The sequence below is a fragment of the Drosophila ananassae genome, assembly GCF_017639315.1.
Source record: "Drosophila ananassae strain 14024-0371.13 chromosome 4 unlocalized genomic scaffold, ASM1763931v2 tig00000073, whole genome shotgun sequence".
Classification (NCBI taxonomy): domain Eukaryota; kingdom Metazoa; phylum Arthropoda; class Insecta; order Diptera; family Drosophilidae; genus Drosophila; species Drosophila ananassae.
The window spans coordinates 544,973-557,105 of record NW_025319042.1 but is presented as its reverse complement, the minus strand read 5'-3'; the positions used below and the strand labels follow the sequence as shown (position 1 = coordinate 557,105).

The window sequence follows — 12,133 nt, the reverse complement described above, 5'->3', positions numbered from 1 at the left end:
TCAACCACATATTGTGGCACTTGCTCATAACAAGAAAAATGCATACTATACTGCGCCCTTCCCTGAGACATAGAACGCAAAACGTTGATATAACCAAACATATTTGCAAGAGGTACCGAAGCAGTAATTATTTTACTATTATTACCTAAATCGAGCATATCAGCAACATTTCCTCTTCTACTATTTATATCACCCATAACATCACCCATATATTCTTCAGGAGTAATGATTTCAACTTTCATTATAGGCTCCAGCATTTTTGGACCAGCTTTATTTGCCATCTCTTTAAAAGCACCTTTAGCAGCAAGTTCAAAAGCTAAAGGACTAGAATCAACCTCATGAAAAGCACCATCAAGAAGGGTAGCCTTAAAATCAATCAACGGAAATCCCGAAATTATACCACCTTCTTTTATCAACTCCAAGCCATTTTCTACCCCAGGAATATACTCTTTTGGAATAGCACCACCTACAATTTTACTTTCAAATTGAAACCCAGAACCAGGCTCAAGAGGTTCAAATTTTATTTTAACCTTAGCAAACTGACCAGCTCCACCAGATTGTTTTTTATGAGTGTAATCAATTTCAACAGATTTAGTGATAGTTTCACGATATGCAACCTGAGGAGCACCGACGTTAGCCTCAACGTTAAATTCGCGCTTCATTCTATCAACAATAATCTCAAGATGGAGCTCACCCATGCCTTTCAATATAGTCTGGCCACTTTCCGCATTTACTGACATTCTTAAAGAAGGATCTTCTGCAACCAACCTATTTAGAGCAATACCTAATTTTTCCTGATCTGAAGTGGTTTTAGGTTCCACAGCAATTTCAATAACAGGCTCAGGAAATTCCATACGCTCCAATAATATAGGAAAATCAACAGAACATAAAGTATCTCCGGTGGTTGTTTTCTTTAGCCCAACTAAAGCAACTATATCTCCAGCCCTAGCCTCAGTTATATCTTCTCGGTTATTTGCATGCATAAGTAACATTCTGCCAATCCCTTCAGTTTCGTTTTTTAACGCATTTGAAACGGTAGATTTAGACTTTAATTTACCAGAATAAATACGGATAAACGTCAAGCTGCCTACAAATTTATCCGTCATCACTTTAAATGCAAGAGCAACAAATTTCTCTTTTTCTGAAGGTTTGACCTCAATTTTCTTTTCTGAATCTTTAGGATCAATTCCAACAATTACATCAACATCAATAGGAGAAGGTAAAAAGTCAACCACACCATCTAAAAGTGGTTGTACGCCTTTATTTTTAAAAGCTGATCCACATAACACAGGAACAAATTTTCCTTTAATGGTCCCATTTCTCACGCATTTTTTCAGTAAATCTACTGGCAGATCATTAGACTCAAAGTAAGTATTCATCGCTTCGTCATCCATCTCAGCTGCAGCATCTAATAAAAGATTTCGATATTCTTGAGCCTTATCAAGCAAATCAGAAGGAATATCTTCATAAGAAAATTTAGCGCCCAACGTTTCTTCTTGCCATATAATGGCTTTCATAGAAATAAGGTCAATTATACCTTTGAAATCTTTCTCACTCCCTATTGGTAAATGAATAACTAAAGGTGCTGCACCAAGCTTCGTCTTTATCATATCAACACATCGATAAAAATTTGCCCCTATTCTATCCATCTTATTAACAAAGCAGATACGAGGAACGCTATATTTATCAGCTTGACGCCACACTGTCTCAGATTGAGGTTCAACTCCAGCAACTCCATCAAATACAGCAACTGCACCATCCAAAACCCTTAAAGATCTCTCAACTTCAATAGTGAAATCAACGTGACCAGGAGTGTCTATTATATTGACCCTATGATCATTCCAAAAACATGTTGTTGCAGCAGATGTGATTGTAATACCACGCTCTTTTTCCTGCTCCATCCAATCCATAGAAGCTGCACCATCGTGCACTTCACCAATTCTATTTTGCTTACCAGTATAAAATAAAATACGCTCTGTTGTGGTAGTCTTACCAGCATCTATGTGAGCCATTATCCCTATATTTCTGTATTTAGATATTCCAATTTCCATATCACAATTAATTAGCTAACATTAAAAACGAAGATGAGAAAATGCCTTATTAGCTTCAGCCATTTTATATTTTTCTTCGCACATCTTAAACGCACCACCGCGTTTATTATAAGCATCCAGTATTTCAGATTGCAAACAATCAACAGTGGTTTTTCCACTCTTTTTTCGAGCAGCAGAAGTTGCTTTAGCAATCCACCTTAACGCTAAAGAAACCGCTCTATCTTGTCGAACTTCAACAGGTACTTGATAAGTTGCACCACCAATGCGTCGAGAACGCACTTCTATAGAAGGAGTAACATTTCCTACTGCTGTCTCAAAAATTGATAACCCACCTTCGCCTATTTTCTTTTCAGCTAAAGACAAAGCGTCATAGATAATCTTTTCTGCAGTAGATTTTTTACCACATTTCATGATTGTATTAATGAAACGCATCAGCAAAACACTGCCGTAACGCGAATCAGGACTTATTTCTCTTTTTTTTGCTTTATTCCGACGAGCCATAAACTTTAACCAGATTTCTTTACACCATATTTTGAACGAGCTTTCTTTCGATTTTGCACACCACGCAGATCAAGGGCACCTCTTATTATGTGATAACGCACACCTGGCAAATCTTTAACCCGCCCACCACGTATCAAAACAACAGAGTGTTCTTGTAAATTATGACCTTCACCAGGTATATAAGCCGTCACTTCACCATACCCACTAATTTTTACTCTGGCTACTTTACGGAGTGCTGAGTTAGGCTTTCTAGGAGTTGTAGTATACACCTTAGTGCAAACACCTCTCCTTTGAGGGTTGCTTTTTCCCAAAGCTGGTACCTTTTTCTTATGGGTCAATCCTAATCTACCCTTACGTATTAATTGATTTATCGTAGGCATATGTTATAAACTCAAGCTCATTAAAATAACTAAGTTTTTAGTTATAAAATAATAAACCTCAATAGTCAATATAAAAATAAACATTACTACTCTAATAATTAAGCTCAACTGCCTTGAAAGCCATCAGTAGACTTCTTGCACTACCTCCCAAGCTACAACTGTCATTCAGTAGAAACGAAAAAACTTACTTGACACCCTTCGCCAGCCCCATTATCATGGTACTGAAGGTATTCATTTATCTTCAATCTGTGCAGATTAAATGACAACAGTATTACGTAATTGGCGTCTTATTTTTAATTTTTTGCACTATGCACACTTTACGTCTTCACAACATTTCTGGGTTTTTACCTATATAAGCTGAAACGCGCTTATAAAGCGTTTAAGACAGTATAGTACGCCAATTTGCAGGATTAGAGAGTGACAACTAGCTAATACGGGATATCTTTTGCCTTTTTTTCTGCTTAGTAAATTTCTTAAACATTTAAACTAAGGTGAGTTGCATTTAAAAGCAGCTAAATTGCAGTGTTTAAGACTTAAAAAACGCCAATACTGAAAATAGACAATGACTAGGGCTTCTTTTGCCTTTTTTTTGCTTGGTAAATTTCTTAATATTTATGGCAACATGAACTGGGCAGGAAGGTGTCATTCCAGTGCTTGACACTGGAATCCAGTTTTCCATATAATCTCATCGAAAATGTTGTAACCACTTTCTGTGCTAGTTTGCTTGCTTACAAGCAAACTTTTCTGGATCCCAGTGTCTGGGCACTGGGATGACAGGGGAGGAAGGCTACTTGGATGACACCATTCTTTTTCCTGGATCCAAGTAGTCAGGGCACTGGGATGACAGGAGAAGGTACTAGGATGACACCCTGACCTCGTCGTCCCGCTACGTGTTAGCGGAATCTAGAGATACCGTGACGGTATGACGTAAAGCTCGCATTAGCTATACTTTTATGCTCACCAACTTAGCTGGATCCAAGTAGTCAAGCTACTTGGATCTGCAAATTGCAATGTTCGTACAGCTGCGTGCTTGACACTGGGATTTAGTGCAGCTACCCTAAACTGGAAGCTCATCTTGCTATTTTTGGCTGAAAGAAACATATTTTTAGAATAATGAAAACAATCAGCACTTTAATTCAAGAAGGATCGGAGTTATTATCGTCACATAAAGTTGAATCACCACATTTAGATTGTGAAATCATCATGCAGCACGTACTTGGAGTGGAAAGATCATTTATAATTGTGAACCATGCTGATCAAGTGCCGATGGAGAAAGAACTTTTATTTTGGAAATTAACAAAAAAAAGAGCGGAAAGATATCCAATATCGCAAATAATAGGTAATCGTGAATTCTGGAGTAAAAATTTTATAGTTAATCAGCATGTTTTGGATCCAAGACCAGATAGTGAAACATTAATCTCAACAGTGTTAAAATATTACCCAAATAAAAAGCAGAGACTAAAAATTGCAGATTTTGGCACAGGCACAGGTTGTTTATTGATATCCGTACTTAGTGAGTATAAATATGCTGTTGGCGTCGGTTTTGAAAAAAGCTTGGAAGCATACAAAGTTGCCTATCAGAACACAAAAAAACATGATCTTCTCAGCAGAGCCAAAATATTTCCAAGTTCGTGGATAGAGTGCAGCGATTTATTTGATCTGATAATTAGCAATCCTCCATATATTAAAAGAAGTAAATTGAAAGACTTGCAAGCCGAAGTACAAAAGGAACCAAAAACTGCCCTTGATGGTGGTATTGATGGTTTGAACTGTTACTTGAGCATTTTTCCAATATTAAGGAGGTGTCTTAAAAAAAATGGGTTTGCGATATTGGAGATAGGTGAAGATCAAAGCAATATTGATAAAATAATCCCCTCATACGAATTAGCTTTTCAGGAATATGTATATGATTTGGCAGGAATGAAGAGATGCATTGTTGTGAAGCAATGTATAGCTCCGCTTCTGTAATCCTATGATAGGATCCAGTCTTATAGCTAAGACGATTTGAAAAATCGTCATTCTGCTACGTGTTAGCGGAATCTATACCGCGAATGAATCGCGGTATGACGTAGGAAAACCTGGCCTGCGCTGGAATGATGCCAAGAGATCTATTGTTTTTCTAAAGGGCAGTTAAGCTTTACTAGCAAAGTGGAAAGTAAGACCAGCCTCTATGCCGTGTGTGTGAAAAAAGTCGTTCTGTATGGTAGTAGATACTTGATTATCACCTGTTTGTTCAGCCATTCCACCTTTTGGCTTATCTTTGCCATTATCATGGTTGGGATCCCATTTTAAGGTGTCTAGTTTATACTCACTGCTACCAATAGCACCAAAACCTCTATATCCGATATGCATATTTACATCTTCGTTTATGCGATAATCAAGGCCAGCTTTTAATTGACCTGCGGGTCTTATTGACGATTTTTCAAACATTGTCATTCTTGTTGCACCGACTCCAACCCCAACATAAGGAGAAAAAGAGAAACGGTCACTTTTCCAATGATGATAAACATTTGCCATTACAGATATGTTCTCAATTTGGTCATGATTGACTATTGCTCCATAGCTCTCTTCTGGTCTAGTTTTATCCTTTGTGTAGGATATTGTCATCTGGCCGCTTGTTAAACCAATATTATCCACTTTTACAGAAGAATACATTCCTTCCAATTCAGCTCTGTAGCTATTGCCATTCAATTCCCCTGTATAACCCAATGCTACATTTGCAGCAAAAGGCGGATTATAATCTCCTTTATACTTACTTAGTGACTGACCTTCTGTGTTCTGAGCACTCCTGTCATTTACAGATACATTATTGGTAGCTGTAGCAGCAGTATCTCCAATTTTTGCTTTCAACTCACCCGTGTAATTTAAATATTGACCGTAATACCCACTACCAAAGTAAAACCCTTCTGTTTCACTCGCAAAAGATTGTTGTGACAACAGCAAAGCAAGCGCTGTAACCGCTAATGTTTTTTTACTAATCATTACTACTCCCCTAGTTAAAATAGCTAATCTAATACTAATTAATTAAAAATGGCTTAATATGAAAAACCTAATTATTTGCATAACTTGCACTTTCCTAAGCTAAAAAATAGGCGAAGTTAACCTTACTTCTCGTCATTTTTGAATTTATCATCAATATCCTCATCTTCAAATTCATCCTCCTCTTCTTCGTCATCAAACCCATCATCGCTCTTTTCCTCATCATCAAACCCGTCATCATCATCTTCAAACTTATCGTCGATATCTTCATCATCAATATCTTCGTCTGCAAATTCATTTGATTCATCATATACTGCATCTTCTGTTTTAGTTTCAGCAGGATAATCAACTGAATTAGGTCCCTCAAGAGCATTATTCCCCTCATTATTAACCTTATCTTTGCTCGCAGCGGCAGAAAGAACTTTGTTTGGGTCATATGGTTCTTGTGTAGGCACACGAGTTTGCTTGAGCAGTCTTTTTGTGAAGGTGCTATCACTATAGTACAAAATTTTCTTTGATTTAATTGGGTAAGTCGACTCTATTAAAATTATCTGATCGTCGCGTGGCAACATAATAACTTCTTGAGGCAATAGCAATGCTCTCTGTATTTCAGAGATATGTAACGACCTTGAAGCAGGATTCAAGTCTAAAAACTTAGGTTTGTTTAACGATTCTTGTTGTACAGTTTTATTTCCTATAAGTTGCGATATTAAATTAGCTGTTTCAATATTATTGGCTGCAAAAGTTATTCTGTAAGTCGAGTTTGACAAAAAGGAGTTCATCCCTGCTTCTTCGTATATTCCTTTGAGCTGCTCAGTATCTTGAACAATTAAGAATAACCTAACTCGATAACCACGAAAATATGCAATACCTGTTTGAAATTGCTCCATTTTTCCAAGTGTAGGAAACTCATCCATTAAAAACAATACGCCATAAGGCTCGTCATCTGATGGCAATTTTCTACATAAAAACTCAGTTGCCTGTTGGTAAAAAACCTGCATTAAAGGCCTGAGCCTAGTCAAGTTGTCAGGAGTTAAACCAACATAAACTGTAGTTTTCTTCTTTTTAAAATCTAAAATATTAAAATCACTTGACGCAGTTGCAGTATCAATCAATGGGTTTGCCCACAATTCAAGTGATGAGTTCATGGTTGATACAACACCCGACCTTTCTTTATCAGCTTTTTGTAAAAAAGCTGCAATGTTCATATATGCTACAGGGTGTAGTATTTTACCCATTGTATCAAGAGCAACAGCAAGATTATAGACTACATCATCACTACGCATCGTACGCACAACTTCACCAAAAGATTTGACTTTCTCTGGTGCAGCAAGTAAGTATAATACCACTCCAACAAATAAACTTCTTGCTTCATTTTGCCAAAAGTCTTGTTCAGGCATAATTAGGTTGGCTATTTTCTGCACATCGTCAACCATCTGTCCAGGTTTTTCACTAATCCATTGTAATGGATTGTAACAGTGACTTATTCCATCTGGCTGCGCTGGATTCCATACGTATACTTTTTGTCCTTGTCGTTCTCGCCAACCACTTGTTATTTCATAGTTTTCTAATTTTATGTCGTGTACAATTACCGAGTCAGTCCAAAATAATAAATTAGGAATTACAAAGCCAACACCCTTACCAGAACCTGTAGGTGCAAATAACAATGCATGCTGAAACCCATCAGAAATGAAGTATCCTCTTTTATCTTTACCAAGCAATAATCCCTTTTTGCTTCTTAATCCTGCTTTTCGTATGTCTTTCTCTGATGCCCACTGCGAATCTCCATGAAGTGATTCCTTCTTTTTAAATGGTCGCCACTCAATTATCCTTTCTCTTAAATTCCATAAGATAATCATTAAAACAATGATAGGCAGTGCAGAAGATATAATTAATGTGATTTTGAGCTCAAGGCTATATAACTCTGGATGATGCCAACAATATTGTATATGATCAAAAATCGTTGGCCAAAGAGCTTGAGGGAAAGGCGTCAAACTAGGATTAATTGCCTTAAAATCCACAGCATCCGGACCATCAGCAAACAGAACAAACAATATACCAGATAGATAGAAGCAAAACTCAAGTACGCTAAAAGCTACTACACCTCCTATGAGAATATTACGTAGGTGATTTCCATTACTCATAAACTACTCTTCCTTAACTTATGTATAAATTTAAGCATTTTCGCTCGCAGATCTAGTAAATAATATCTCAGAAATGCTTCTTTTGCCCCCACCGGTTCTTTTTAGCTGAATAACAATATCAATCACATTTTTAATGTATGGTATAATTTGGTCTGGAGGAATGCCAAGATTTGCCTGCATAACCATCAATTTTATTTGCTCAAGGGCCATTGTTGGACTATCTGCATGAAGGGTTGATATTGATCCAGGGTGACCAGTATTTATCGCCCTGAGAAAACTAAAAGCTTCCGCTCCACGGAGCTCACCAACTATTATTCTGTCTGGCCTTAAACGTAAGCACGCTTCTATCAAATCTTGAGTGGTTACTTTTGCTCTGCCCTGCCCTCCTTTAGAGGCAATTAGATGGACTTTATTGGGATGATCGTTCAAAACGATTTCCCTTGCATCCTCAACAGTAATAATTCTTTCCTCAGCTGGAATAGCACGCAAAGTAGCATTAGTAAAAGTAGTCTTACCAGTGGAAGTTCCACCACTAATTATAATATTTTTCTTACTTATTACAGCGTATTCTAAAAACTCTTTTATTTTTTTTTGCCTTAACAATAAATCCAAATGACGGTCAACTGGATTATCAGTTGCTTCTGTAACAGTTTCAGAAAAAGCCCCCATTTTTTCGTAATCATCGAGTGCTAACTGCATGCTAGAAGGCTTACGAATCGACATGACTACTTTATCAGGCTCACATGCTGGCGGAAATACTATCTGTATACGATAACCATTTGGTAATGTTGCCGAAAGTAAAGGTGCTTCTTCGCTAAGTTTTTGTTCTGTAGCTTGAGCAATCAGTCTGCCAAGAGATTTCAAATGGTTAAGATCGAATATTTCTAATTTTTCACACCTTATTTCACCACGATTTTCAATCCATACTTCCTTTGGCTTATTTATTGATATTTCATTTACGCCTTCTTCTTGAAATATGCCTTGTAATGGCTCCAAATATGTATCAAGTGCAGCATAGTTCATTTCATTGATTTAATATTGCCTGTGGAGGAAATACTATATCTTGGTTAACAAATACTTTCAATGCAGTGCCTTGATCGACATAAATAGTTGGTTTTTTATCTGTATATCTGCCCACTATATCTCGCATGTCTTTAGAAAAATCATTGATTGATTTCCCGATTGCTTCATCATAAACAGATTTGCTTCTTTTCTGAGTTTGCCTCAACAGTTGACGTACATCGTCTAAAGTTATACCGATATTGTCACTAGTAATTGCATCAACTCCACTAGCTCCAGAACTTTTTATCACACTTACTATTTCTTCCTTTATTATTCTCAGTAAATCCTGATCACTTTTAGCATTTCGAATTTTTTCAATAGCCCTAAGACCCAATTTCCATTTTTCGTCTCCTACCTTCCCAACTTCAGTTTTTATAGCATCCTCCAATCTCTCAACAATAGCCCCTTTGAGAGAAGAAATATCTATTTCAGTTGCAGTAATAGACTTCACTACATCCATTGCAGTTAGCACATCGATAAGATTAGAAGCCTTTTGCCCTATAACAGCCGAACTAATTGAAACACCAGCAAGTGCCACTGAAGAGAATAACGCACTTACTATTTTATTATCAACTATTCCCGCTATCCCTGCTCTACCAAGCTCGTCAGTACTAAGTGATGAGATTGCAATATCTATTCCATGTGGCAGAATCACTCTGTTCCAGTTTATATTTACACGAGATTTAGCAACATTCGAATCAAATGAATAACTGCCTATCAATCTTGAGCCTTTAGGTATTAAAACTGTATCACCAGTTTCTGCATAAACATCTCTACTCACCATAGCACGCAGCATTCCTTGCAGATCAGAGTTTATTGCAGTTTCAAGAACAGCATCAATAATTTTACCTTGAGTAATCATTAAACCAAGCTTTCCTACTCTGGTAGCTTTGCTCGACTGTACTGAAGTGTCGGATAAAATAGCATCAGCAGCCTTGTTCTCTCCACTACCACCTGAAATTGTTAACATTTGTGCACTACGTCTTTCTCTAGGGTAACCACCATCCCCTATTGTAGGAAACGAGGTAGGTAGATTACTAATAACATTGTTAGAAGGAAAATTTTGCTTTGGCAAAATAGGTATATTTGACACAGGGGTTTCTTTTGGTTTCTCTTCTTCTTTTTTAATTTGTTTTATTTCTGGTACGATTTGTGGTGTAGGAAGAGGAGGTAAGGGTGGTAAGGGATCGGTTATTATTCTTTCTGGAACTATTACATTATCTGGAACTTGTTCCAACTTTCCTTTAAATTCTTGAACGTTTTGCTTTGTTTCCTCTTTTTTAATAACTTCTGAATCCTCTTTATGAGAAGGACTAAAATAGAAATAATACACTCCACCAACCAGAAGCACTAAAATCATGACCATCAATGCCCTATGACCTTGATTAGAGCCAACTGTTACTACCTTATTCTCTATTTCTGATTCATCTTCTGAATTGTTACGCCTTTCTTTATTCATATTGCATGTACCACAGCTAAAGTGACCTATTTATAATTTCAACTTCACCATCTTCATAACGCATAAATAGCTTTTTATGTACTCCCTTTATTATAACATAATCATCAAATAACAGCCTTTTACAAGGTTTATCCTCCTCTTCTACAAAAATCTGAGGTATTTTATTATTATTTCTAAATTTTAAATAGGTTAAATAACCATCATCAAATAGCTCAATCGGAACTATATCCGCATTACCACCTTCATCAATATATGTATAATTGTACTTCGTATCATTTTCTTGTATTATTTTTTCTAGCTTGTCTGTAGTATATTGCATTTGAGTAGGTAAAGAAACCTCATCTAAATCAACATCAAATTCACCTTCTTCTTGAGGATAATAAAAACGTACTACGTAAGATATATCCTTTTCAGCAGAATAATCGTGATCTACTTTCTTAGCATCAGTATCCGGGTATTTATCGTAGTTTGGCCTTGAGATTAAATCAAAAATGTAATTTCTTTTTTTAGTTGTCGTAATAATCATGTTAGTGCGGCTACTAACTTCAAATGGCATGATAAGCAATTTATTGTCATAAGGATTAATTTTCCAACTTGATGCATCACCAACAGCGATATTTTTAACTTTTTCTCCTTCCGCAAATTCAATATAAGAATAGTAACCCTGACTAAAAACCACCGTAAATACTTCATTAGGGCTATACACAAAAGTCTTTATTCTACTATCTACAGAAATAGGTTCATTATAATTAATGGATGCGTTTAAATTGCTACTTACAAGTAAAACTAAAACTAATAATATCCTATACATATTCATCATCTACTCTATATGAAATAACTTGAAACCCTAATGGGTTAATATATCTTTGCTGATCATTCATTTCAAGCGATGCATATCTATATGACATAATAACTATCTTATTTTTTCTTGTGGAACTTCCATCTTTCCGTATAAATTCCACAAAAAACCTCACCTGAAGAGCATCGTTACCCAATTTTTGAATCGAGCGAATTTTAAATTCATTTTTGGTATCTGAATATAAATTAAAAAGATCATCCATATTCTGCGATCCTATATAATTTCTAAATTCATTATACACATTAGGTGAGGAAAACAACCTCACCTTTGTATAATAGTTATAATTATAATGATATGGATCAAAAACCTCCCTTGCTTTTATATACTCTGAAATAAAATAATCGTTCAGCGCTTCATCTGCAGAATACTGCTTTACTGTGACAGGATCAACCAATTGCACTATTCCCGATTTCTTGTCAATTTCTATAACAAATGGCTCAATAGTGCTACTTGTGCTAATTTTAAATATGACTAATATGCTGATAGAGATCGTTGCTAATAATATTAACGCAAATAAAAGTAGAATATTCCTTTGAGCAATAACTGTGCTGTAGCGGTTTGAATTCCAATTTATATCCTTATCTAACGATTCAGTACTTTTCTCTCGCTTAAAAAATCTTAGCATTTTAATATTCTTAAAAATCTTAACTTGTGTTAATAAACATAGCAAATTAACAAAGTAGTTACAACAAAAAAGC

The 12,133-nt window shown here is 36.1% G+C and overlaps 1 protein-coding gene across 3 annotated transcripts; it reads right to left on the bottom strand.

Moving 5' to 3' along the window:
* Window positions 1-4,918: 4,918 nt before the first annotated feature.
* LOC123257861 (type IV secretion system protein VirB11-like) lies at window positions 4,919-12,133 on the bottom strand. 3 transcript variants are annotated; one of them, XM_044717834.1, is made up of 4 exons: window positions 11,355-12,133; window positions 9,899-11,302; window positions 8,967-9,097; window positions 4,919-8,902 (listed from the first exon to the last, which is right to left on the bottom strand). In XM_044717834.1, the coding sequence occupies exon 4, from the start codon at window positions 8,053-8,055 to the stop codon at window positions 6,037-6,039; it is 2,019 nt and encodes a 672-aa protein (XP_044573769.1). In that variant the 5' UTR covers window positions 8,056-8,902; window positions 8,967-9,097; window positions 9,899-11,302; window positions 11,355-12,133; the 3' UTR covers window positions 4,919-6,036. The 3 variants fall into 3 exon arrangements, with proteins under 3 accessions (XP_044573769.1, XP_044573768.1, XP_044573770.1); XM_044717833.1 differs by having other exon boundaries at window positions 4,919-9,097; XM_044717835.1 differs by having other exon boundaries at window positions 4,919-9,097; window positions 11,355-12,130.